The sequence below is a fragment of the Cibotium barometz genome, chromosome 27 (genome assembly GCF_041138505.1).
Source record: "Cibotium barometz isolate CiBa-2024 chromosome 27, ASM4113850v1, whole genome shotgun sequence".
NCBI classification, from domain to species: Eukaryota; Viridiplantae; Streptophyta; class Polypodiopsida; order Cyatheales; family Cibotiaceae; genus Cibotium; species Cibotium barometz.
In genome coordinates this window covers 45,334,076-45,360,806 of record NC_141072.1, presented here as the reverse complement: position 1 = coordinate 45,360,806, position 26,731 = coordinate 45,334,076, and the positions used below count along the sequence as shown (strand labels likewise).

General features: G+C 40.3%; 1 protein-coding gene across 4 annotated transcripts; it reads right to left on the bottom strand.

Annotated features, from left to right (window-relative positions):
* Nucleotides 1-3,301: 3,301 nt before the first annotated feature.
* Nucleotides 3,302-9,132, bottom strand: LOC147623438 (ATP binding microtubule motor family protein). Of its 4 annotated transcripts, none has more exons than XR_015269378.1 (14): nucleotides 8,597-9,132; nucleotides 7,458-7,623; nucleotides 6,688-6,888; nucleotides 6,409-6,589; nucleotides 6,066-6,271; nucleotides 5,578-5,852; nucleotides 5,445-5,490; nucleotides 5,017-5,227; nucleotides 4,602-4,936; nucleotides 4,466-4,512; nucleotides 4,314-4,358; nucleotides 3,887-3,958; nucleotides 3,717-3,755; nucleotides 3,302-3,633 (listed from the first exon to the last, which is right to left on the bottom strand). XR_015269378.1 is itself a non-coding variant. In XM_086821585.1 (14 exons), the coding sequence occupies exons 1-14, from the start codon at nucleotides 8,848-8,850 to the stop codon at nucleotides 3,586-3,588; spliced, it is 2,103 nt and encodes a 700-aa protein (XP_086677711.1). In that variant the 5' UTR covers nucleotides 8,851-9,132; the 3' UTR covers nucleotides 3,302-3,585. The 4 variants fall into 4 exon arrangements, 2 of the variants coding, with proteins under 2 accessions (XP_086677711.1, XP_086677712.1); XR_015269379.1 differs by having other exon boundaries at nucleotides 5,017-5,224; XM_086821585.1 differs by having other exon boundaries at nucleotides 4,337-4,358.
* Between the last annotated feature and the right edge of the window lie 17,599 nt (nucleotides 9,133-26,731).

The following is a 26,731-nucleotide window of genomic DNA, read 5'->3' as shown; positions in this document are numbered from 1 at the left end:
TCGTCTCAAGTTTGGTTTTGAGGGTGCGAGCGGACCAAGGGTATCTAGACTCACGAGATTTTTCTACAAAATAAGCTTCTTATAAGTCATTATATAACATACGCAAGTTTGATGAGAAAACAAAGACTCATTAAATCTACATACCAGTGTGAGGGACTCATTCACATTGTTAAGATTTTGAAGATTAATATTGTCGCGCGCATGATCATCGTTTCTTAGAAAATTATAATCTCTAGGCACAACAAGTTCTCTGTCATTTCTAAATTAAAAGAAGGAGATCAACAAAGTTAATGGCATGCTAAAACTCGAACAAGGTGAGCCACTTAAAGATTCACATGGCTTTGATCCAACCAAGAAGCGTATCTAAATGAGTGCAAAAAACATACACAAAGCAACTTTCCATGGAATAAATGACATGAGAAATGAGAGGTTTTGCAGATATTCACGCTAATCTTACGAGGTCTTTGTATGGGAGATGATAGAGTCTCCACATTGATGTCCATGCACTTCATATTATCTCCATGCCTTCGTCTCAAGTTTGGTTTTGAGGGTGCAAGGGGACCAAGGGTATCTAGACTTAAGAGAGTTTTCTACAAAATAAGCTTCTTATAAGTCATTATATAACACACTCAAGTTTGATGAGAGGACAAGCTCATTAAATCTACATACTGGTTTAAGGGACTCATTCACATTGTTAAGATCTTAAAGATTTAGATCATTGCACGCATGATCATCGTTTTGATGAAAGTCATCATCTCTAAACACAACAAGTTTCCTTTTGCTAGTTTGACGTTTCTAAATTAAAAGAAATATTTTAATAAGCAATCATTTTAATTAGTCTTTAATGGTATAAACATGAATGGTCTTTAAAGGTCTTTAATTAGTCTTTAATGGTATAAACATGAATGGCTGAAAAATCACTCACTTGTTTCTCGTAGCCCTCATCAATTCTTTATTGAATTGCTTAAAGGTGCTGCTCAGTGGATGCCATGTACACGTACGCATCCATAACCTTATTGACAAACTCATCAATAAATTTGTCCCTTGAATCAATGCCACATGAATCTATCATATTTTTCCATTCACGTTCGACCTTCAATCTTTGCAATTTTTCCTATTATTCTCTAGCTTATGCATCGCATCAAAGAAGCATCCTTGGGTGTGCTTTTGAAATCTTGCGCTAGGAGCATTGTGGTTGCCCCTATCCTTAGGTCACCCAATTTTTCGCAAGGAAATCTCTAGAAATATCGTGAGCCTCCTTTAAGTGATCCATCATATCTAGCCTCTTGAGACAATTTCTAATTCGCTTATGACACTCCTTAGAAGCTTAACATCGTCTCACTACTTCTCCATTTGCTAATGTAATGGTCACATAAGGGATTGGTGAAGATTCCATGAGAGTCATACTTTAGAGAGAAGAACTATATGAAAGAGAGTAAGGGAGAGTAAACTCGGCCAAGCATCAAAGGTTGGGATTAGAAGAAGGGTAAGAAAGAAAGATAAAGGGAGAGTAAATTAGATCTCCAAAGTAAACTAGGCCGCCAAGTACCGACAGTTAGAAAAAAGGCTGTGAATCTTCAAAGTAAACTAGGCAAAACTTGACCGATTATGAAAAAAACCCTATGAATAAGCTAATAAGTAAACTCATCAAGAATCCCACTACACGATTTTGCAAAGCTTACACGTGGCCAATAATTAAATGCATGCAGCAATCAAACCTGGCAATTCCCAACGACCATCCGTGCTTGCCACCACTTTTCCGTCGCCGACCAACTCCCGGCCCATCTCGGGCCTTTTCCAACGCCTACCCCTCTTGGCCGTTGATATCCCGAAGCGGCTCCTCGCCATCGTTCTCACCCTAGTGTACTCATCTCTCCCTAGTGCGCACCACAAAACGAGAGAGTGGTCAATGTCTCCCACATGGAGAAAGCAATCGCTCACTTTTTGATTAGGGTTTCAGTCTCCAGAGAGAGAGAGAGATGCTTGTTGTGGAGACCTTATGAGAAAGATAGGTCTGAGGAAAAGTGATGGAGGCCTTATGAGATAATTTCAAATTGTTGAGAGGTGTTGAAAAATTCTCTGCACAACGGGGGGAGGAGGGGAAAGAGAGAGAAGATGAAGATTGTATTATCGTCCACCACTGGGGGCCAAATTTTACCCATCGGACCAAACAAACTAGTACAAGACAAAAAAAAAAAATCTCCTTCACTAGCAAGCTAGTGTGTGGCATAATGTGACTCATGCTCCTCTCTATGTTTGAAGAGACAAAAAAAAAAAATCTTCTTCTGTTACTATGAAGTGTAAAACTAGCAAGCTAGTGTGGCATAATGTGACTCATGCTCCTCCCTATGTGTTTGAAGAGTCCCGTGATGAATGCCCCCACAACAATGGGTGTGGCTGTAACCAATACTTGTCTTGTGGCATCTATGTGTGGCCTTTAAAGAGTTTGTCGAAACCGTCTCCAATATGTGTATATCGAGGACAAACTACGACCATACGTTCTTTTGTCTCCATGGCCTTTATGTCACAAAATTTGCAAATTCTTTCCTGCCTTGGCACCTGCTGCCATGCTCCTATTTCAATGTCAAGCTTGCATTGGTGTTGTGCTTACGTATGCTGAGTGTTGTCCTCTCCTTGTGTGTAGAATGACAATGACAAAAATCAGGATTAATGGCATCACAATAGTATTCAAATTTAACCTAATTTAGCCTTTTTCTCAGGTGATTGCCACTTGTTACTGTGTCTAGGAGGGAGTGATGTGGCAGTTCTAGGTACTTGTTACTCTGTCTCTAGGAGGGAGTGATGTGGCAGTTCTAGGTATTTCTCTACCTTCCATCATATCAGAAAAGAGAGAGAGAGAGAGAGGACGTATCAGAAAAGAGACAGGTTCTCTGCACAGCTGGAGGTACGAGGTGTTCTCTACACAGCACACGCGCGCGCACACAACACACACACAGAGAACAGGTAGAGAACCCTGTTGCTGCAAACCCATCAGAACCTAAATCGTGCCCCATGATGAGCGCTGACTGCTGGAGCCGCGAGCGTGTATGGTGATTGAAAGAAAGCATTGCCCCTCCACACAAACGGCAAGGGGAAAAATCTGGCACATCTTGCATTGCTAGTTTCGAAGATCCTAAAATAATATCAAGTTGTTATCAATTGAAAAAAAAAGAAGATTTCGGTGCTTTAAAAAATACACTAATGATAGTAGAAAATTATAAACAATTTACGTGTGTTTCACGTATACAAATCAAATAGTCAGGGTTAAACCCCTCTAATCTCTAATAGTACACCCTGGCTCTTGCATAATATAAACTTCATTTCTAACTATAATTCCAAATGGCATGGTCAACAGTTCAGATACAAGAGCAGCCACTTAAGTTCACTATTGTGAAAGATATTACATCTTCCTACTGTAGCTTCTCTTTGCTCCTTCAATCAACCATGAAGAAGACCGACAAAGCTTCTAAAGTATTGAGTTCAAAGCACACGCTTGTAAAGTACTGACTGAGTACACCTTCTTACCGTTATGTTTTGATACAAGAGTTACATAACAAAGAGGTTTCTCTTCAAAATGAATGTTTTTCAGGAAAAGAAGATGTGGCGGGCGGTATCCTTGAACAGTGACAGCGCCTGGAAAAATGATTAAAATCCACCTCAGGTGATCTGTTCATACAAAATAAAGCTTTGCATAGGAAGCCAAGAGGGCACTTCACCTGTTTCTTACTGATCCCTATCTTTTCAAGGTCTTCAATCTGTTGGCACAAAAGAGTGTAATCACATGATTATGTGAACGTGTGTCAAATCACCAAGAACATTCATACATGATAAACAAGAGTACAAGAATAGATGGTGGAAGACTAATAAGAGAGTTAAAGGGTGGCACCTCCTTTAATGGCTCAGAAGAAGCGTCTTCCCTCAGACTAAGAATGTATGCAGCTCGCTTCTCTCCGATGCCCTGCACAGAAAAACAAACATCTCGGCATATTAAAACCCCACTTTCCATGATAGTCTTGTTAGAAAGTCAAGCTTAACCCTCAACCATAACAAGAACAGTCCGAGCTTGGCTTCATGAGAGTACTCATGAAGCTTCAGATTACCCTCATCATGTATAGCATAGAGCTGTACAAGTTTATCAAGCCCCAGGTTACAAAGATAAGACCCAAAAGGAGGTGCCAGTTTGGTGTTCAAAAAACTCTTACTTAAGCTATGGTGCTGGTTTTCTAATCAGTTTTCCAACGGTAAAGAGCAGACCCAGCCACAATAAAAGCTAGCATCAATACATATATTCACAAAGGAAACAGGGATTTAACACATGTTTGCAACCACATCCCACCTTCAATTCAAGAAGTTCCTCCCTGCACAACAAAAGAAAAAACAGTTATAATTGCAAGCATTCGAGAAACCCATATCAATTCTCAAAACCTGAACTCTATGCAGAGCAGTTTTAGTAGAGCATTCAAACCTGCTAGCAGTATTCAAAAAATCAAGGTACTCTTTTGCAATGCTATTCTGCGGAGAACACGGTAATGAGTTCAAATATGGTTAAACCCTGAGTACAAGACATGATTCTAGTTCTTAGTTGAGAAAGTGAATAGAACCTTGATGCCAGAGCTTTTCTTGTTGAGTTTCTCCAAAGGTGTGCCAGTGCTATCCTCTTCAAATTTGCTGATATGACGGGGAGTTACATTAGACGATTTCAATGGCGACAGATTCACCTGGGCAAATCCTGGAGACAAGTTTTTCACAATCCCAACTGCAGATGGCTTATGCTCAGGTAGTGCATTATCACTTATAGGCTGGAGAATCTCTCTCATGGCAGCTCGTAAATTATGCAACCTTTCACTCAGTGGTGGAGAAGATGATTTATTGAGGGCTTTCACACATGGAGTAAAAGCCAGCATATGACAGTCATTCTCCTTGTCGGTCTCTGAGCCTGGAAAAAGAAAGCACCGCTGATGTGAAAAAAAAGCACTGGCATTGTTAATCAAAGTCCCCATTGTCTACTCAACTCACCATGGGAAGAAGACTCCTCTGGGGCTCTTTCTTTTCCGCAGTCAGGGATGCCAACTACCTGATTCTGTTGTTCACTATAGTTTCTTTGGTCCCCAGATGTTATGGCAGTCCTCTGAGAAAACGCATGTGCATGTGCCAGCTCTTTGTCAATAGCAGATCGTAGCTTGGGCTGCTGAGATGATGCTCCTGTTACCTCTCTTCCTTTTTCCTGCTGAAAAACAAAGAGCCTTAACATAAAACCCTGGTGAAGCCTTCTTTTACCCAATTCAACACAGAAGTGGATTGGACCAGAAAGAGAGTAAACACGGTAAAAGGGCATGGGGCTACATCGGCACATAGAAATTGATTTGAGAAAATAGAATCAACAACTAGTTGCATGGAGGTTGGATTAAAGGAAAAACAGAATTAGCAATATTTTTCTTACTCACCTTTTCATGGTCACAGTGGGCAGGCTGATGAAGAACAAGGACTCTCCTGCAAGATCAGGTTACAGGAGGTAAAAGCCAAGCTCAAAAGACAGTGATTTCACCTAAAAACTTGGAAAGCAATGTTCTTCCATACCTTGCCTTGGGGGTATCTTGAGGAAAATTTCTCTCCATACGTCTCATTTGATTGATGTGATGACGAGAAGGAGTGTAGAAAAGGGGCTTGGCCTTTGCAGGACTGGGTGAAACTGAAGGTACTTTTCCCTTAGCTTCCAGCCAAACTCGAAGCTTGGCTCCCATATCCACCTTCATCTGTGGATCCTCTTTTTTGTCCGCACTTTGATTCATTATCTGTCGTGAGCGAGCTGCAAGGCTTAGTGTGTGAGCAGCCTCTTGGTATGATCTAGGATTCTGCAACAAAAATTGCTGCTAGGTGAGGTCTTGGGCTTGAAACACTTGCACCTAAGGTTTCCAACACATAGGATGTCTTTGAATAAAGATGCAGAAAATACAGAGAAGAGTCATAACAATGTTGCAGCATGATATGATCGATAGGTTAATGTGACATTATTGCATGCAGATCACATAGCAACGAACTTTCAGAGTTTGCACAAAATAATTTACCAAGCATGCGATCATAATAGCACGGCTTGTGCCTCCCAAAGAATCTTGTAGAATGCGTGTGAGCTTGCTATCTCTATATGGCACCCGGGTTTCATTGGAATTCAAGGCACTAATAACATTAGATAATGCAAAGAGAGACTGATTGATGCGAGCACTCTCTGCAAGACGGACCCCCTCATTGCCTGTCCTCCGATTGTCTTCATTTCCTGTAAAAGCAGGTAAGCATGCTTCAAGTTTTGCCCCACATTATTACATTGCTTAGACCCAACTAAGTGTGAAAGACTGATGATTAAAGATATACAGGACTCGGTGATTGTTTCCAGATTCGATTTCTTTAACTCACCTGCAAGGTCAATGAGGTTTAGCTTTCCAATGATTGTGTTATTATCGTCACTAGCCACAGTTACCCTCAACACAGCATGGCTCCGGCTTGATGCATCATTAAGCCCAGTCTGTCCAACTCTGCGTCGGAGGCAGCCATTCACAAAAACCTCCCTGAATTCTGCGAGTGTTTTCACATGGGCCTGTGAAATAGAGCCAAGACATTAAATGCATGCATGCAAGGGTTTACATGCACCTGTTGCACAATGCCAAGGGATTATTAGTTATCCATAAAGCTTGCCTGAGAAAGGCCTCGCAGCTGAATCCTGCCATCATTCCCTTCCAAGACCAAGACCTCAGTAGCTTTTGCCTCCAGCAAGTCGTAGCAGCGATCCATGTAAACCTCATAATAAGCAACCTCTACTCGAAAATCGGTTCTCTCAGACATGGCAAGGATACTTGTCATAGCCAGAGGCATCAAGCCAGGATGATTATCCAAACCCTGTACAAAAGGCCGCTTCGACAATTAAGGAAGGTGGAAAAAGTCCCTCTAGCCCTAAAAACAGAACAATGCAGGTCTACCTTATCTTGATATCATCAGGATGCATCAAACAATATCCTAACCATAGTTGATTTGAAGACATTCAAGAACTTCCTTCCCATCAAAGCAACCAAGGTTCTTCTGACCCTGGTTTTAGAGCGATCAAGGTCCTTCTAACACTACATTTCAAAACAATCAAGGTTCTAGCCATAATCTCAGAGCAAGGTCCTCCTAAACCAGCATTTGGAACAATTAAGGTTCCAATCATGATTTCAGAGCAATCAAGGATCTCCTAACCCTCAGGTCAGAACAGTTGAGCCCATTCTAAAGCAACTTGTAGACCAATTGAAGTCCTAATAAACCTGATTCCCCACAATCAAGGTCCTCAAAACTAGATAAAACAAGGTCCCTATAACACCTGCCTTTTATCATTAATCTTAAGGCTTAAGACTTAAAAGCCCTTCAACCCTAGCTTCACAAAAAATCAAGCCTCTCAGTTTAAGAGGAAAGGAGATGTGATACAGATGTACCTGCAAGGTGTACGTTTTGCCGCTGCCCGTTGCACCGTAAGCAAAGACTGTTGCATTGTAGCCCTGGAAGAGGGCAGGCAGGAGGGGCTCAACCTCCTTTGCAAAGATGACACTGATCTCATCCTCTTCGCCATAGCAAGAATCCACCTTGTAGTACCCTTCACGGCTACAAGAGGAATACACCAAAATCAATCTCTCTCTCTCTCTCTCTCTCTCTCTCTCTCTCTCTCTCTCTCTCCACAGGATCATCAGCTGATTTAGATGTTTTCTTTACACCTTTTCTTTCTGGTTTCCATGGCTCGATATATCCATAGTACCATTGTATCACTTATTTCTCTCTCTCTCTCTCCACAGGATCATCAGCTGATTTAGATGTTTTCTTTACACCTTTTCTTTCTGGTTTCCATGGCTCGATATATCCATAGTATTATTGTATCACTTATCTCTCTCTCTCTCTCTCTCTCTCTCTCTCTCTCTCTCTCTCTCTCTCTCTCTCTCAACAGGATCATCAGCTGATTTAGATATTTTCTTTACACCTTTTCTTTCTGGTTTCCATGGCTCGATATATCCATAGTACCATTGTATCACTTTCGGTCTCATAGACCCTTGGGGTCTTTCGTAGAGGTTAATATTACTTTCTTTCTTTCTTTCTTTCTCTATATACAAATCTCTCACACAAAAATATTACTTACTTTCTTTCTTTCTCCATACACAAATTTTTCAAAACACATGAATGCTGCCCCTTATTCAAGTCAGACAGCAGAAATGTTGCAAAGGTCCTCTAAAACAGCAGACATGTTCCAAGTATAACCAAAATAGCAGAAATTTCGTAGTAGAAACCATATTTGATGGCACATACGCTCCCAAAAACGGTAGAAACGTAGCAAAGGTACGCTAAAACAGAGGAAATGTTGTTAAAATATCCTCTAAAACAGCGGAAATGTTGCCTAGCTTGGAAAGGAAACCCTAATCGATGGCATTTATGCCCTAAACAGTCTCCTCTCAAACAATGCTGTGAAGTTCCTCCAAACAGGAATAATTGTAAAAAAAGGTCCATCATAACACCAGGAATGTTTCCTTTCTTGGAATGGAAATCCTAATTGGTGGCATGTAAGAGCGGGAGGAGGGCGAATTCTGACCTGGTAGCCGAGTCTTGGATGTGTAGAGTGGTGTCCTCTGTGTGGTCCTTGGAAAAGGAGACACAGGCAAAAGGTCCATGGCGTTCGATTTCGGAGGGCAGGAAGGGGCGGACCCTGGCCACGACGCGCACCTTGCGACTATCACAGTCGGCTGAGCGAGGCGGAGCAGGCGGAGGCAGAAGGGGGCGCGGCGTGTGCAAAGAAGGGGCAAACCTCGACTTGCCTGCAGGCGTATGGACTCGAGGGTTGAGCATGGTGATGTTGGTTTCCTCCTCAGATCTCACGCCAGAAACGACGACGAAGAAGATTAAGAAGAAAGAAGACGCAGCTGCTGATGACGGAAAGCTCAGAACGAGAAGCAGCTTACACCATAGCTCAGAAGGAGAAGCTTGTGCAGAAGTTCAGAAAGAAACCTCCGATCGAAAAACTCTCCTGAAGTTCAAAATTGCAACGTCTATAAATGTTTTCATTTCCAAAATTTACATCTGACAAGTTTAAATTTCACTTTTTGCATTCTCAATTTTCTCCACCAGAGGATGTGTAAAGTATTTCCTCTTTTCTTTTTTCTTTTTTTTTAGAGGGAAGGTGGATTACTCCATCGGCTCACAACGCGTGGCATCGAACCCGGGACCTAACCGCTCTACCACTAGACTACGCGCTCGTGGAGGTAGTATTTCCTTTTTTTTCCCTTTTAAAAAAAATAACTATTGTGTTGGGTAGTGGTTTTTTGGAACAAAAATTGAAGCTAAGTTAACCTAAATAGAAGTGTAGTGTTATATATATATATAGTAGTGTAGTGCATTTATATCTATATAAACAACGTAAAAGACCACCGCATCAGTAGGATAGGTTGTCATATAACGATAGCAAGAAAGGAACACCAAGTATATATATATATATATAAACACTCTAAAAGACCACTCCATTGTAGCAGTGTAGTGCGTTTATATCTATATAAACAGCGTTAAAGACCACTGAATAGGGTAGGTTGTCATATAACAATAGCACGAAAGGAACACCAAGTCTCATGGAAACCTTTTATGGAATGCATTTTATACGATAGGTTGTCATGTAACAATAGCACGTCTCATGGAAACCTGTTATGGAATGCATCTTATTTTTGGAGTAGGTCTAACGTCTAAAAGTCTACCCTTGGCCCCTATGCCTTGCTTTTATTTTTGTGTTCGTATACTACCCAAGTAAAAAGTGGGTCTAACTTCTAGAAGTCTTGTCTCCTTACACTAAAAGTCTTAATGCTTTACATTATGAATTTTGCAAGTAGATCTAAATTCTAAAAGTCTTAACTCTTTACATGATAGGCTAGAGACACCACTTTTGTGGGTGAGAGTGTTCCTCCCCCATGCTTTCACACTCCCCACCTATCTTTACATAATAGGCTAGAGACACCGCTTTCATGGGTGAGAGTGTTCCTCCTCCATGCTTTCACACTCCCCACCTATCTTCTAATTTTGTTGAATGATGCAAGTTGGATATGGTGAGTTTGTAAAGTCCCTAAGGGTCATTACAAACATGACCCTGCCCAAGAAAAGGGGAGATCTCATCATCTCACTTCTATTCTCCGATCATCATGGACATGTATGGATAAACTTAAATATAAATCTTCATTTATGTGCATGTATGTATGTGTGTGTGTGTGTGTGTGTGTGTGTGTGTGTGTGAAGCTAAGCCAAAAATACTTAGTTTATCATCTTAAATTCCGAGTTTAGGTAAGACATTAGGTTATTATAGTGTGATCTTTTGAGTCTACAGTTCTTGAGCCAACGTCTACAGTTCTTGAGCCAACGTCTTGGTGCCATTTTGTTAGGAGCGACTAATAGAAATAGTTATATATATATATAGATAGATAGATAGATAGATAGATAGATAGAGAGAGAGAGAGAGAGAGAGAGAGAGAGAGAGAGAGAGAGAGAGAGAGGAGCTTTGCCATGCTTTTTTAATCAACTCTTAACAATTCCAATTTTCCCATGCTTTTCATTCTTTTTAACCAATCCTTGGATGACAAATGGCTCAATGTAAAGTACAAGGGCCAATTGCTTTTCATTCTTTTTAACTAATCTCATGGATGACAGTTGGCTCAATGTAAGGTACAAGGGCCAATTACATGACGAGTGCCAAAACCTTTTCTCATAAGTCGACTTTACGTGCCAATTGTGGAACAAATATGATGAGGTGTCTTTTGTCCATTGGCTAAAATCATGCAATATAATTGGAGTGAGTGTATCAATATACTCCTAGTTGAGATATCACTATTTTCGGGTATACAATTTTAATAGTTTGATTTGCTAGTTTCACAAATTGATGCTAAAATTAATAATGCTTTGTTGCAGCAAAGACAACTCCATCAAAAACTTGGAAAATGTTCTTGCTCTTCAAGGGTCATTGAAGCAGATAAAAAATTTGGAAAATGTTCTTGCTTCGTGGATCATCACAGCTTTACACTGAAATTTTCTTTAGGCACAAGTATGGCCCCTCTACCCTTTTTATTTTGGTGTTCCTACACTACCTAAGTAAAAAGTGGGTCTAACTTCTAAAAGTCTACTCTTGGCCCATCTACCCTAGGGCCTTGCTTTTATTTTTGTGTTCTTATACTACCCAAGTAAAAAGTGGGTCTAACTTCTAGAAGTCTTGTCTCCTTACACTAAAAGTCTTAACGCTTTACATTATGAATTTTGCAAGTAGGTCTAAATTCTAAAAGTCTTGTCTCCTTACACTAAAAGTCTTAACGCTTTACGTTATGAATTTTGCAAGTAGGTCTAAATTCTAAAAGTCTTAACTCTTTACATAATAGGCTAGAGACTCCTCTTTCGTGGGTGAGAATGTTCCTCCCCCATGCTTTCACACTCCCCACCCATTTTGTGTTTTTCGAATGAGATGCAAGTTGGATGTGGAGAGTTTGTAAAGTCCCTAAGGGTCATTACAAACATGACCCTGCCCAAGAAAACGGGAGATCTCATCATCTCACTTGTGAGCCCATCCAACCCTATTCTCCAATCATCATGAACTTGTATTGATAAACTTAAGTATAAATCTTCATGTATGTGCATGTGTGTGTTGTGTGTGTGTGTGTGCGCGTGTGCGTGTGCATGTGTGTGTGCGTGTGTGCGTGTATGTGTGTGTGTGTGTTAAGCTAAGCTAGAAATCCTTAGTTTATCATCTTAACATCCCGAGTTTAGGTAAGACATTGAAAAAAATGAATGTGAAACATGGATCATTAGAAATATCCATTGAATTATAAGATGGAAATACATAAAATTCATATTTCAAATGGCTATAATTCATGAGTGCAAGAATTTATGGAAGTAAATCATTACCCAAGGATAGCACCTCACCTACATCCCATCCACAGAAAAGACTACCTACCTATAACTAATCCAAACTAATTCATGATTGCAAGAATTTAGGGTAGTAGATCATTACCCAAGGATAGCACCTCACATGCATCCCATCCAATAGAAATGACTAGCTAAAACTAATCCAAACTAGATTCAAAAGTACAACCTAGTTGTTATCCCCATCAAGGTGAATTATAAACTTGTATATTTATTGAGTAACCATGCAAACTTTAGAATCTTTAAGCCATATGAAAGCCTACTTAACATCTTGGCATTATTTTATGCCTTTCTCATTTAGGCCATTATGGTGGAAGAAAGTTTGTTAGTTATAACTTTAACTTATATTCCTTAGCCTTATAAGTCAAATAAGGATTAGAGTTTGGTCTTGAAGCCTTAAAGGATGATAAGATTATGATTATTATATTATCAACATCTGGAAATTTGTCATGTAAGAATACCTTAACAAAGTGCAGATACATAGTAATATATTGAGTAGGGCTTGGCGTCGTTTTTCTATTCATTCTAAGCTATTGGGATCATATAATATTGCCGAGTGTGACTAGAAGGTCACACTCTAAAAAACATATGGTTTTGGAGCATCGGATGTGTTTGTTTGTTGATTTTGATTTCATTTGAAGTTTATTTTACATTAAGGCAATCATGTTCACCTCGTCTATGGTGTGAGCATGAGTTAGTGAGTAGATTGGGTTATTGACAACTTACCAGTGCGTGAGTGAGCAAGAGTGAGCCAAAAAATGTATGGATATGTACAAATGTAGTAATTATTCATAAAGGAGTACTAAACTACCTATATTTACTAACATCAAATAACAAGTTGATCATGAATTGACAAGCAATTTACAAATAATACAACATAAAAAATATACCAGCGGCGGTAATATTGAGGCAAAAACAAGTAACATTATAGTGCTAGTTTTTAGGAGAATCTGAGACACATGGCATTTCATGATAACTTTAAAAAGTTAAAATTTCTACTACATGAAGATGCCTATGCTGGTATTTCTACCATCACAAAATAGTGCTATACTAGGTATTCTTAGTCTACCAAAAAGGACTACAAAGGAACTTTGGCCTAATGTGAAATGGAAGGGTAGCTCCTTACAGCTTTGTGAGCATGTCCTTCAAAACATGTTGAGCTATTTTTGCTTGATGGATGTGCATACTGTTATTCACATCTTACCCAAGAACCATCAACAACACAAAATATATATGCTTGCAAGCAAGATATGTCTTCTTGTTGTTTGCCCTTTCCATAAATGCACCACATGAAACAGAAGGGTTGCTTGTGTATCATCACTTCAAATTGTGTATCCCCTGGTCATCATCAGCATCCTTTGTTTTCACATAGAACATTTCTTTGACACCAGCCTTGTATATACGACTCCGCCAACAATCTCTGGTTTCATGTCCAATGCTTGTTGAATCTATTCAACATTTCTTTGACACCAGCCTTGTATATACGACTCCGCCAACAATCTCTGCTTTCATGTCCAATGCTTGTTGAATCTATTCAAATGCAGCTTTAGATATACCTCTTCTATTGGGAAACTTATGGCTTTTCCCCCCAAGAAGGTCACTGCCACCGTGTGAAGTTGTGGATGTTGGGAGATCCTCAATTGAAATACCAATATCAAAACCTACATGAATAAGCTTTTGTGCTTCCCCAATTTTCAAGGAGGTAACATTTGTAATGGGCCATACATCAGGAACACTAGGGGGTGGATGTAAAACTAGTGTTTGATCTTCCATGTATGTCTCACATCAGTATTGCAAAAATAGCACATCTTATCTTTTTTCCATTGTGACAACTGATAGTTACTTGAAAAACAAGGAGCGACATCCCCACCTCTCACGACTGCACATCACATTTATGACCCTTTTTCCAATGATGGCACTTTACCCTGCTTGTCTTTGGAACTCTCCTAATAGCCCACTTTGTATCATGAATTTACTTTTCCATTTCTACTAGTTGTTTGTCTGTATCATGCTCCAAGTCTATTGCATCCTTTTCCTTTTTATTGAGTCCACCTGGTCTACTATCACAGAGATAAATTCTTATCTATGACTACAATTAGCAGCATTTTCCTCTTCTCCTTGGTAAAGAGGTCTCTTTGCTCAAACAGTCTTCTTCTCCCCCTTGAATTTTATCTTGTCGTAACATTGGAGTTCCCATTACTGCATCACCATTGAAGTGGCTCCAGGAGATGGGCTTACCATGACAAAGTTCTATCTATTATCATTTGAAGATCAGGTCCACTACCTACCAATGTATTTTCCCTCTATGAAAGCTAGTTGTCGAGCGCATTACAAGATTTCATTTATTAGATCTACGACACAAGCATCATAGAGGCTAATTTTGTGCTTATAACCCTGTCTTGCTAGCCAAATCCCATGTTCTGATTCTGATAGGTTAGTCTTGGGCACCAATGCATTGATTGTGGGATCCCCACCCTACATAGGTCTTGAAACGATCTCATTTTAAGAAGAAAACATATATCAAAGAGATTTTATGCACCTGTACAAGAAAGTGTCCCCAATGTCCTACTCTAAAATGCCACCAAGTGAGCCAGCTCTATCAAGTTTGCAATGCCACCAATTGAGCCATCTCTATCAAGTTTGCAATGCTCTTATCTGCAGCTTTACCTGTTCCCCACCAAGCACAAATTTTTTTGAACTGTATAAGAGCTCATCTTTTGTCTTGAATGTACTTCACTTTTTTCAAACATTGCAATGTGCACCTCTCTATACTACGAGAAAATATATTTATTGGTATGAGCATTAAGGTTATCTCTCCAATGAAAAAGGCATGAGTGTTCTTTTCCAACCATCTTTTCGCCATTGTTGTAAACCCTATGAATAGCATTCCAATCGGCTCCTGGCCACAAAAAATTGCTGGCGTCCCTCGTTGCTCAATCATAACTAAATTTAGATTCTCCCAGAATAAGACATGTGCCTCTTTATCTTCTTCCTTGAACTCACATGTGGCAATTGTTAACAACTCTTGGATACTGGAAATTAAATTAAAATATGAGAGAAGTGTGCAAGGGAACTATTTGGATGTTGAAAACAAAATTAAAATATGAGAGAAGTGTGCAAGGAAACTATTGATCAGTGAAGCCTGCTAAAAATGAAACTACTCACAAGGGGTCATATACATGTGCAGCCATCGTATGCCATCCCTCTCTTCTATGAACGTGATCAAATAAAATCCAAGAGTGTTGCTAATAACCATCATCGTAAGCATCCATTCGATCCACAATGTCCACCCCTGAGCCTGGTCTTGTTGTTGACATCTTAAATATAAAATATCTCTCATCCAAATTTTGAGCTTGTAAGGGGAAATGACTGTCGTGGAAGAATGCAAAATGACTTTTTCTCTTTAGTTCCAAGATTTCTTCTATCCCTTCACCGTGGTCGATTAGTCTTTTGACTCTGCATGACCATTTCCTTTAGCCTGCGCAATAAATATATCTATAAACACTATGTTTTGAAATTTCCAACTACAATACATAAAAGTACTAGGATTCACTTACTTTCTAAGCTTCAACAATCCTTGGAGCTCTTGTGCCATCTTAGAAAACTCTTTCTCAGACATGTGTTCTCCCAGCTTTCTATCTTCATTTGTAAATGCTTTTAAAATTAATTCCCTAGTAATAATCATTTGTAAATGCTTTCAAAATTAATTCCCTAGCAATAATCATTTGAATCTTTCTCGAACCTACATTGTGGTCCATGCTAGCAATAATCACCTGTAAATGCTTTCATAATTAATTCCCTAGCAATAATCATTTGAATCTTTCTCGGACCTACATTGTGGTCCATGCTAACTACTCGAGCAACAAGATCTTTTGTGTTTCTCAAAGCTGATCTACACATCCCCTTTGGTACCTTATGTGTATGCATTGCCCGCTGTATAAATAGTCTGCTATGGGAAAAGTCTTGGGCATAAAGTAGTATACACACACCGAGCATATCCCCACACATAGGAACATGCTTACAAAAGAGGCACTCCAAGTTTCCAAAACTACCCATTGCCAAAGAGCCCTTTGGAGAGGAGACTTCAACAATTTTCCTTTCCAATAAAGTCTATTTATTACCTTTGAACGGGCAAGGAACAAACATCTTTCATTCATACACTAATAGGTTCCACCACAAAAGATTTTTCTTAGAATAAATGTTTTGTTGGATCTAGTTTGTGTTTGTGGTTTTGTCCATGCATTTACATCGTACTTCTATTCCATTCCCTCCATCGTTTTTCCATTTATCAATTCATAAATAGAATTCCCCACACAAAGCTTGGGTAGATCAGTCACTTTACCCTTGTATTCACATTCTTCCACTAACTTTCTAAGGAGATCAGTACGGGGAAGAGTCCGAATTATTTGGAATGCTAACATTGGTTCTTGAAATATAGTATCTGCTTCATTATCCAGGACAACGTTTTCATTGCATGATCCTTCTTGTCTGACTTCCTCATCAATTACGCTGTGAAAGAATGTCTATCAAAATTTCTATGGCACAAAAAATCAAAAGTTTCACTTTATTAAAATAAGTTTTACTATTTTAATTCAAAACTAATATTCATCAATATTTATCACTATGGCTTATCTGTCCATAGTGATGGATTCTTGTGAGGTTTGAATGTCTTGAGGGTCTAGGAGTGTCAGCATCAGTAGAGTTAGAACTGAGTCAGTAGAGTTAGAATTGAGTCAGTTAGCATCATATGAGAGAGTACAAAGTCAGTTTAGGCCAGTTGAGCATCAGATGAAGTCAGCTGAAGGTTTAAAGGCTTGGATTGGCTTGTCTGGGTTTGGGGGAGTATTTTTGTGTATCAGGTTTGCCAGTCATTAGTCAGATGAGTTAGTGGTCTTATGAGTGATCCAGAGTCAGCTGTGTGTCAGCTATGTCAATTGAGTGTCTATAGTGATGGATTCTAGTGAGGTTGAGTCAGTCAGCATTAGATGAGAGAGTCAGTTCATGCCAACTGAGCTGAGTCAGTCAGCATCAGATGAGAGAGTACAGAGTCAGTTCATGCCAACTGAGCATTAAATGAAGTTAGCTACTAAAGGTTGAAAAGGCTTGGATTGGCTTATTTGGGTTTGAGGGAAGTGTTTTTGTATCAGGTTTGTCAGCAACAATGAGAAATCAGTTAAAACAATCATAAGAGTTAGTGGTTTGATGAGTGATCGAGAGTCAGCTGTGTTAGTTGAGTATCCATAGTGATGGATTCTAGTGAGGTTTGAATGTCTTGAGGATCTAGGAGTGTCAGTATAGCTGAGTCAGAACTAAGTTAGTCGAGCATATGAGAGAGTATCAAGTCAGTTCATGCTGCCAGCTGAAGGTTTAAAAGGCTTGGATTGGCTTGTTTGGGTTTGAGGGAAGTGTTTTTATATCAGGTCTGTCAGTAGTTAGAAATCAGTAGTCGGATGAGTTAGTGGTCTGATGAGTGATCCAGAGTCAGCTATGTGTCAGTTGTGTCAATTGATTGTCCATAGTGATGGATTCTAGTGAGGTTTGAATGTCTTGAGAGTTTAGGAGTGTCAGGTCAGTCAGAACTGAGTCAGTTCAGCATCAGCTAAGAGAGTACAGAGTCAGTTTAGGCCAGTTGAGCATTATAGATGAAGTTAGCACTGAGAGAGTACAGAGTCAGTTTAGGCCAGCTGAAGCATTAGATGAAGTTAGCTGAAGGTTTAAAAGGCTTGGATTGGCTTGTTTGGGTTTAAGGGAAGTGTTTTTGTATCAGGTCTATCAGGAGAGCCAAAAATCAGCAGGCAGTCAGTAGTCAGATGAGTTAGTGGTCTGATGAGTAATCCAGAGTCAGCTGTGTCAGTCGAGTGTCCATAGTGATGGATTCTAGTGAGGTTTGAATGTCTTGAGGGTCTAGGAGTGTCAACTGAGCTAGAACTGAGTTAGTCAGCATCAGATAAGAGAGTACAGAGTCAGCTCAGGCAAGTTGAGAATCATATGAAGTCAACTAAAGGTTTAAAAGGCTTGGATTGGCTTGTCTAGGTTTGAGGGAAGTGTTTTTGTGTCAGGTTTGTCAGCAGCACCCAATCAGAAATCAACAGTTAGTAGTCAGATGATTTAGTGGTTTGATGTGTGATCCAGAGTCACTTGTGTTAATTGAGTGTCCATACTGATGGATTCTAGTGAGGTTTGAATGTCTTGAGGGTCTAGGAGTGTCAGGTGAGTCATAACTGAGTTAGTCAGCATCAGATGAGAAAGTATAGAGCTATTTCAGAGTTGTGTCAGCTGAGTGTCCATAGTGATGACTCGGGGGGTTCACCTAAAAATATGTAAGCATAGCACGTGAGTTCATGAGAAGGGGTTTTTAAATTCAAAAATTTAAGATAAATTTATAGAAATACATTTATAGAAGGGTTTTTTAATTGATTTTGAAAAAAATAATCCGTAAGTCTATAAAGGAAAAGGGATCATTTTATTCTTGAGAAATTCATAAGTGAGGGTTTTTTTAATACCGTTTGAATGCACGTGATATATAGGGTTTCTTATTAGCAGTAGTGCACCCCCAGAGAGTGATGTATTCTAGTGAGGTTTGAATGTCTTGAGGGTCTAGGAGTGTTAGCTAAGTCAGAACTGAGTCAGTTAGCATTAGATGAGACAGTACAGAGTCAGTTCAGACCAGTTGAGCATCAAAGAAAGTCAGTTAAAGGTTTAAAAGCTTGGATTAGCTTTTCTGAGCCAACAGTGCGTCGAGGGAACACAGGAGTGAAGAAGTTAGAGTCAATTGGATCATCTGTGTCATTTGAATTGGGGGATATATATATATATATATATATATATATATATATATATATATATATATATATATATATATATATATATATATATATATATATATATATATATATGGGAATCTATATGTGTGCATGTGTGTGTGTGTGTATTAAGTATACATGTATATATATATATATATGTATGTTTTATCAAACCTTTACATTTTTTCTCTCCATGCATAGCTGCCTTGTGAGGTAGCAGCACAGGAGGGGGCGACGAACGCAAGGGAGAGGGTGCTCTTCATGCACGGTTGTGAGAGGCGGTAGCACAAAGAGGGAAGCTGGATGCAAGGAAGAGGGAAGTGGATGTATCTCTCTCTCTCTCTCTCTCTCTCTCATAGTATTGTGCTCTTTTTTGAAATGAAGAGAGCTCTATGCCTCGGGAAATACTCCCCTTTCAAGATGGACATCAATCCCAAGAAAAAGGTACAAGCTTTCCAATGTTGGTACTTCTTAAAAGAGCTGCGTCGGTTTTGCTTACTCTCCACCAAACCAAATGTCCACAACTTGGTTCCATGGCTTATCTAGCCATGGCATTCAATCGCGCTCAGCGCGTTTGAATGCCATGGCTAGACAAGCCATGGAACCAAGACGTGGACATATGGCTCCAAAATAAGACTATGAGAAGTGGCTATTGTTGAAAGATGTAATCGTGGTGTTTTGTGTGTATGTGGGAAAGCACCCTAGAGGTGCAAGATATTGTGGTGAGATAGGAATGCCACATGTAATATTGTATGGTGTGTGAGTGTTGACCAAAAGAGTGGAAAAGGGAGTGCCACATGGATGATGATGTGTAAAGTGGGATAAGGCTAGAAAGCCTATATCATTGTATGGTTCACTTGAGATATGCAATAGAGCTATTGTTGAGTGTGCAATCTCCCTCTCTCTCTCATGGAGTATTTAGTGTGGTTTAATCCACCTTAATCTTATGCTTAATCTATGTCTATCACCATGATCAATCCCATTTTAGGATTGTTAACATGGTATCAGAGCTTGCGTGGGCTCTTGGTCATGGTGTTTATTATGTATATTAGCTTGTTTGTGTGTTTCTTTGATTAAGCATTATTTTCAGTTATTATGAGAAAAAAAAATTATGCACACTCATATTATCATTTGGATTTGCATTTGTGAGGATTTGAGAGGAGATTTGCAACAAGGAGGTTGCATAGAAGCTGCCCAAGAGAGTTGCAAATGGAGTTTTGCAACATGGAGAGGTTGCTCATCATCAAGGAAGCTGAAAATGGAGATTTCAGCATTATGAAGGCTATGGAGTCTTCATCATCGTCAAGGAGAAGCTACCAAGAGAAGATATGCTACTGATTATGCCTCAAGAAGGTTGGTTTTGTGAAGTTTTGCCTCAAAGTTTTGTGTTTGAGCATGGAAGAATGCTCTATGAAGGGTTGCTATGTATGGGAATTGTGTATCCCATGAATCTTGTGGAGGTGCATGCTTGTCAAGAGGATGGCAAATGAGATGGTGAACTCAATGGAGTTCACATGTGTGTGCATCAAGAAGAGGATGCACTTGTGAATGTTTGCTCAATGAAGGAGAGCAAAGAAAGGGATGGAAACCTTGGCAGTTTTCACATGTTTATGCACCTTGGTTCTTATAAGGAACTTGTGACGAAGCACCCTTGAGTGGTTGCATGCACAAAGGAGGAGCATGCAGATTTGGAGCTCATGTCCATATTTATGGTCATTGTGAACCTCATGCAAGAGGTTATGGAAGCAAATCATTGTAGCTAAATGGAGCTACATACGCAACAAGGGAGGCAGTGGCTTTCAGGAGGCGAGGCATCACGTTGATTATTTAAGCTTTGGACCGATGGGTGTTACAGTGAGAGGGCACATCAACGACAAGCCAAAAGCGTAAGGAATGGATAAGAAAACCTCACAACAGAGGTTGAAGCAAATGGTTGGCTGCAGCAAGGCAAGCTATGAAATAATCAGAAAAGTGATTGCAATCAGAGACAAACCTCCACTGCAGCAAACAATTTAAAAAAAAAGTGTTGTAGTAGCAAGGCAACAGAGCAGCAGCACCACTACTACACCAGAGAACAACTACCATCAGCATAGAGGTAGCAAGCTTGAGTCTCGTGAAGCGAAAGTGCAAATGTAGCAATTAGAAATCAGGGAAATTGAAAGGTAAGCAGAGGTCGCGCCACAACATTGAATCTCAGAGAAAGCATGGAGAAGTGATTTGAGTGCTCATAGTAGTAAGCTTCAGCCGCCGTCACAAGCAGTAGTGCATACAGAGAAGCATTGCCAGGTGTAAAGAAACTATGACCACGCAGTTAAGAAACAACTATGGCGACATTAGTCAGGTTGCCGCCCATGAACTTTTGGCTATGGCGTAGGAAAGATGCACAGAGAAAGAAGCCGTGAGGAAGATGATGACCAGAGTGGGTCACGTTTCTGCAAAAGTGATGCAGAGTCCAGGTTCGTCCGGTGCATAGCCATGCTGGCACGCAGTGGCAAAAAAAGTTATAAGTTGCAGCCTCAGATTTGGAGTGTAGCCCAATTTGGTGTGTAGGACACGTGGTGGGATCACTCTAGACACAAAATGAAAGTGCATTTAAGTTTTTAATCTTGACCCTTATAATATCAAGGGCTCATTCACACACAACTGATTTTTTAAAAACCTTTTTAGAAGATGTGCACACACACTTGGGTCCGCTGCCCGGCTTTGGCCAAAAAGGCTTTGTATTATTTATTTTTCACCCAAACATGATGATGGACAAACGTCCACGAGCATGCGTGCTCAAAACGGAAATTTTTGTATTCACCCATGGTATGAGGGTAACCATGCCCAAGCTCACCAAGAAGCTCGAAATGGTTGTTGCGTGATGTGTGCATGAGCGATGCACGTGTGAGGTGCATGCGCATGGGTTGGTTCCCACTCGAACTTCCATGTTCAAATCGGACTTAGTGGTTCCACTGTGAGCGAGTCGGCTGTCTAAGATGGTAGACACGGGCACACATGTTTGGTTGATGGACACTCCCATGTATCATTGAGGGGGAGTGTTGAGAGGTAGTGATTGCGTTTGTGCAATGCTACATTGATATGGGTGATGGATGATGGGTGAGTTGTGGAACACCTCGATTAAGAGGGGGTGTTGAAAGATGTAATCGTGGTGTTTTGTGTATGTGAGAAAGCACCCTAGAGGTGTGCAATCTCCCTCTCTCTCTCATGGAGTTTTTAGTGTGGTTTAATCCACCTTAATCTTATGCTTAATCTATGTCTATCACCATGATCAATCCTATTTTAGGATTGTTAACAGCTATGGTGATGGCGATGAGAATGGGAGGTTACATGGCTTATCTAGCCGAGAAGTGGCTATGGCTTAGCTAGCCAAGCAGTGGCTAAGGGACGAGTAGTGGCTATGGCGATGAGAATGCTTGGTTCCAAGGCTTAACTGGCCATGGCATTCAATCGTGTTGAGCAATGCTTATCTGGTCATGGCGTTCAATCGTGCTCAGATAAGCCTTGGAGCTAAGCATAACATGGCCAGATAAGCCTTGGAACCAAGCATAGCACACAACTATGATTTTTGGTTGTCATGAAGTAGAGGAGGTGATGGGAGGCATGTAGAACACAAAAATTGTGGGCAGATAGCAAGATTATGATGATTATAATGCCCTGTAGTACAGAACCGGCGTGTCGTGTAGGTCAAACCAATCTCCATAAGCTGGGTTCCATGGCTTATCTGGTCATGGCGTTCAAGCACACTAAAAGCGCGACTGAATGCCATGGCTAGATAAGCCTTGGAACCAAGCTTCTCTTGCTTTGCTACAAATGATAAACTCTTTGCTACACCAAGATTATTGCTGTTTCAAGCAGCACACATCCACCAGCAGCACTGTGCTTTTTGGTTGTCTCATGATGAAGCAGCGGAGGTGATGGAAGGCATGCATAACACATAAGAATTGTGGCCCCTATTAAGCACTTTCATGAGAGCATTAGAAGCTCCTTCACAAGGATTAAGTAGAATTGATAATGAGATTGTTGAAATATGCAAGTGAATGGGTGTGTGTGGGAACAAGCCCTTAGCAAGAGACTGTAAAAGGGAGTCTGTAATTAAGTGGGTAGCAGTGAAAAGGTGAGAAGAATCTACTGATGAGAGAATCAAGGGTAGCGTGAGTGAATATAGGGGTATGGAAAGATTCTAGGAAAAGGTGCCCCAAGATGTAGGGGAGGTGGCACAAATCAAGGAGAAATCAGTGGTGGGATTAGATGCTTGGCATCTTGTGGATGTAAAACCTATTAATTGAGACATTGGCCTAATGAGAGAAATTGTTAGTTTTTGAGTATCCATGCCTACATTAAGCTATTAGATTAATTGTGCTCTAATCTTATCTTAATCACCTTCTAATCACCTTCTAATCATGTTGATCTTTGTATTTGATCCACCATAGCCCACTCTTACTTGTATTTCAACTTGGTATCAGAGCTATAGTTTAGGATTCATCTAGTTTTTAAGCAATAAATTACCTTGCTAATCATGATTAGGAGTTAATCACATTTTTAAAGTCTTTTTCACCAACCTTTTTGCACCCCCAGCTGGTGGAGGGGCTTGATCTCCCTCCAGCCTCAACATTAGCCCAAGAGCTTTTAGCCACAGCTAGCCACAACCCCCATGCTTCAGCCCATCAAGTTAGCACGTCAAACCGCCGTCGGATTCAACAGAAATTTGCGAAATTGCCAGCGTCTTTTTTTCTGAGTAAAACTATAAAATTGCCTTCATGCCTTGGAATTGGAGCTATTGGAGCTAGCCCAAAGGGTTTTTGGGTGTGCTGAACATGCTGGTGATCTCAAATTTGAGAAATTTCTCAAGGAGAAGTGGCATCAAGCTCTGCATCAAATTTGCAAGTGACTTTGGTAAAATAGAGATTAAGCATTCAATGTTTAGTCAAATCTTTTGTTTCCTGCTTGATTCTCTACTAGAATAACAGCTATTGATACCCTTGAAAGGATCTGAGCTCATTTGAACTCTAAGGCACCAAATCTAGCCTCCCCGTACACTCTATTTTTGCACACAAAACATGGGATTATTTCACTAATCAATGATTAATTAACACTAATCACTGTATTTTGGTGCAATTGATGGTTCAAATTTACCATTGGGTATCTGATATAGATCTTTATCACTTTAGATTGCAATTTTGTGTTGCTAAGTGTCCATAGAGCCACCATCACACCTAGTGCCCCAACTCCATCCCCAAATCCAGTGCTAAAGCCCAATGTCATTCCATATGGAGGCACATGTTATAAGTGTGTATTCGAACATGCATCCACACCATCACTCACCCACACAATCCCTAAATATGAATCCAATAAAGAAGAAGATAAAACATACGAGCTACTCCAATCACAAGAGCAAGAAGACTAAAACTCAATTGTGAGAATAGTAGTATCCCTTTTCTCATTATTCAAAATGTCTTATATATAAGAGGGATCTGCTCGAGTTTTCTGCTGAGGAGGCCTTCTCGAGGTGGTAGCACTTTGGTAGCTAGGGTGTAGGGATCTCTTCCCATCCTTCGACAAATGTAGAGGACCATGCTGCTCCAAACTTGCTAGCCAGGTTTGTGCAGATGTTGTCGAGTTCATGATTTAAAAGGTCAACCTAATTCAGTGGCAGACCTTGCTTGAGGCAGGCAAGGAGGGAGAGGTTGCACTTGATGTACCTTTCTATCCATTCGAGGTTGGTTAGTATGGTAAGGACTCGAGCTTGGGTAAGCAGGTCAAGTCGAGTAATGTCCTCCCATTTGACTCCATCTTTGATGATTGGGTCCCTAATGATGTCCTTGACCATTCCTTGTGCTGCTCCGCTCAACTTCTAGTAGGGCTCTGTAGCTCGTAGGTGCAAGGCTTTATGCACCACATCAACTGTGAGGACCAAGGTCAAGTTAGCACTAGTAGCATCATAGACTATGCTAGTATTCAGGTGGGTGTCATATAGGAGGATATGAATCTAAAGCAAGTGCTGAGGTTTGGGCCCTAGGCTTGAAGAGATGCCAGCCCCTCTGAGTCCAAGTTTGTGTAGGTGTTCCATGACTTTTAGTCTCCTAGCAATCTAGTAGCACTGTGTGTGGTAGGTGAGCTTGTGCTTCACCTTCTTGTTGGACTAGATACAGCTGGGAATCATGTGGTCTCGTCGACTAGTAGCTCCACTCCCAGTGGGGAGAAGTCGGTGGTAGCTACCTCTGGAAATCCAAGAGCTTTGGTGGCCTTCCTCTTATTGGTAAGTGTGAGAAGCATAGTATCTGAAGAGGTTCCAGATGCCCCTGTGCTGTAGCAGTCACCATGAGAGGATTCAAAGGGTCGAAAGCTAGGGAAGATTTTGGATAAAATTGGCAAGAGTTTGGCTAGATCAAGAGTGAATAATTTATTCTAGTCTTAAAGTGACTCCTCTAATATACCTCCCACCTTTTTCCTTCTATTTGCATCCATTATGAGGTGGATTTAAGCTCCTCATTTTTTTAAAAGGTAAGCCATTTTTGAGTATGTCTACCTTAATTAGATTCCATCCTTTTTTGGAGAAAAAATTTAGTTTTTGTGTTTCTCATAACATGTCATTTCCTTCCATTTTTGTGCTTATATTCCTCATTTTCCTTAATTCTAAACATTAATAATCAATAAACCCCTAGTAGAAGAGATAGGTTTGAAGAAACTTGAAAGTGCAACGTGGGGGTTTTTACTTTTAAGTACCATTTTTTTGAGCTCAAAAATACCTTTGTGTTGGAAATAATCTATGTATATCAACCAGTGGTCTTCCAATATCTAAAAAGTGTGAGAAATATGGAATGTTTCTTACTAAGTGTATTATTTTCTTGTGGTTGAAAAATGTTCGAAAGCTATTTTCTCTTTGACTATATGTTTAATAGAGAGGATTATGTGCTTCCTTATCGCCATAGAGTGATGAATATTTGTTATCATTTCACCTAGGATGTCATTGTTATGGGCTACCACACCTCCCGAGAAGGAACTCTAACATTCATCATTGGAAGAAGCAATAGATCACAACTTACCAATGCTTCGAGCTCATGTCCCTTGAACAACACGAGAGCAGAATCTCATGACCCTCGAGCTATGGGATTTGTTAGGTCAACCAACACTTCTAGCTCATCCTGAAAGAATTCCATTCACACAAGACTTTGAACATGGGCGGGTACTTTGAACATACAATGTTTATTGAAACTAACCCCCTTACTTGCAAGTTTTTTGTGGTTGAGTATGTGTTCGAAGCAGATGTGATCTTTGGGCATAAATGGACTATTGGTGCCCAAGCACCATTGTGCTTTGCTAGCAATAGGGTCATCATGACGGTCAACGACACAGAGTTGACAATATAATACTGCATGGAAGAGGATCAAACCCTAATGAATTTCTATGACGCTGAACGCAAAAGGTTACAAGCCTCTTCCACAGAAGCCCCTCTACACAATGCAATCAACCGCTATCCCTAAAGAAGATCCCCAACCGAAACCATCTATCTCAAAGAAGGAACTCAAGGGAAAAGCCCCAGAGAAAATGCCTCTTCATCATCAACTAACCTCGCCAAAAGAGGGGGTTGCATGCTCAAAAGCATCCACATCAGTAAAACCACCACTTTGCAAGAGACTCAAACCTCATCATCAACAACACCCACCATGAGTCTCAAACCTATAGCCTCAACGCCAACCAATGTGAAGGAGGGCCCAAAACCTTCCACTTCTACCAAAAAGAAAAATCCACCAAGACAACACAGATCAAGATATCTTAATGGTATCAAAATGTGGATGGAGAAGCAGCTACTTGTAGCTCAAGGCTATTATAAAGGGGCCAATCAAATGTGGGTGCCTTGACAATCAAAGCCTCTTCCTCAATGCAACACTCAAAGGCCAAGGAAAAAGAAAGGTACTCCAAAACACCGTCTACAAAAGCCTATGTGAGTTCCTCAACAAACCCCAACATCTCAACAAGTG

Coding starts and splice junctions, on each gene's coding strand:
- LOC147623438 (XM_086821585.1), bottom strand. CDS start 8,850: ATGCTCAACCCTCGAGTCCATACGCCTGCAGGCAAGTCGAGGTTTGCC. Junction 3,959..4,336: donor AGGAACTTCTTGAATTGAAG/GTGGGATGTGGT, acceptor TTTTCTGTGCAG/GGCATCGGAGAGAAGCGAGC. Junction 3,756..3,886: donor CTTCTGAGCCATTAAAGGAG/GTGCCACCCTTT, acceptor TTGTGCCAACAG/ATTGAAGACCTTGAAAAGAT.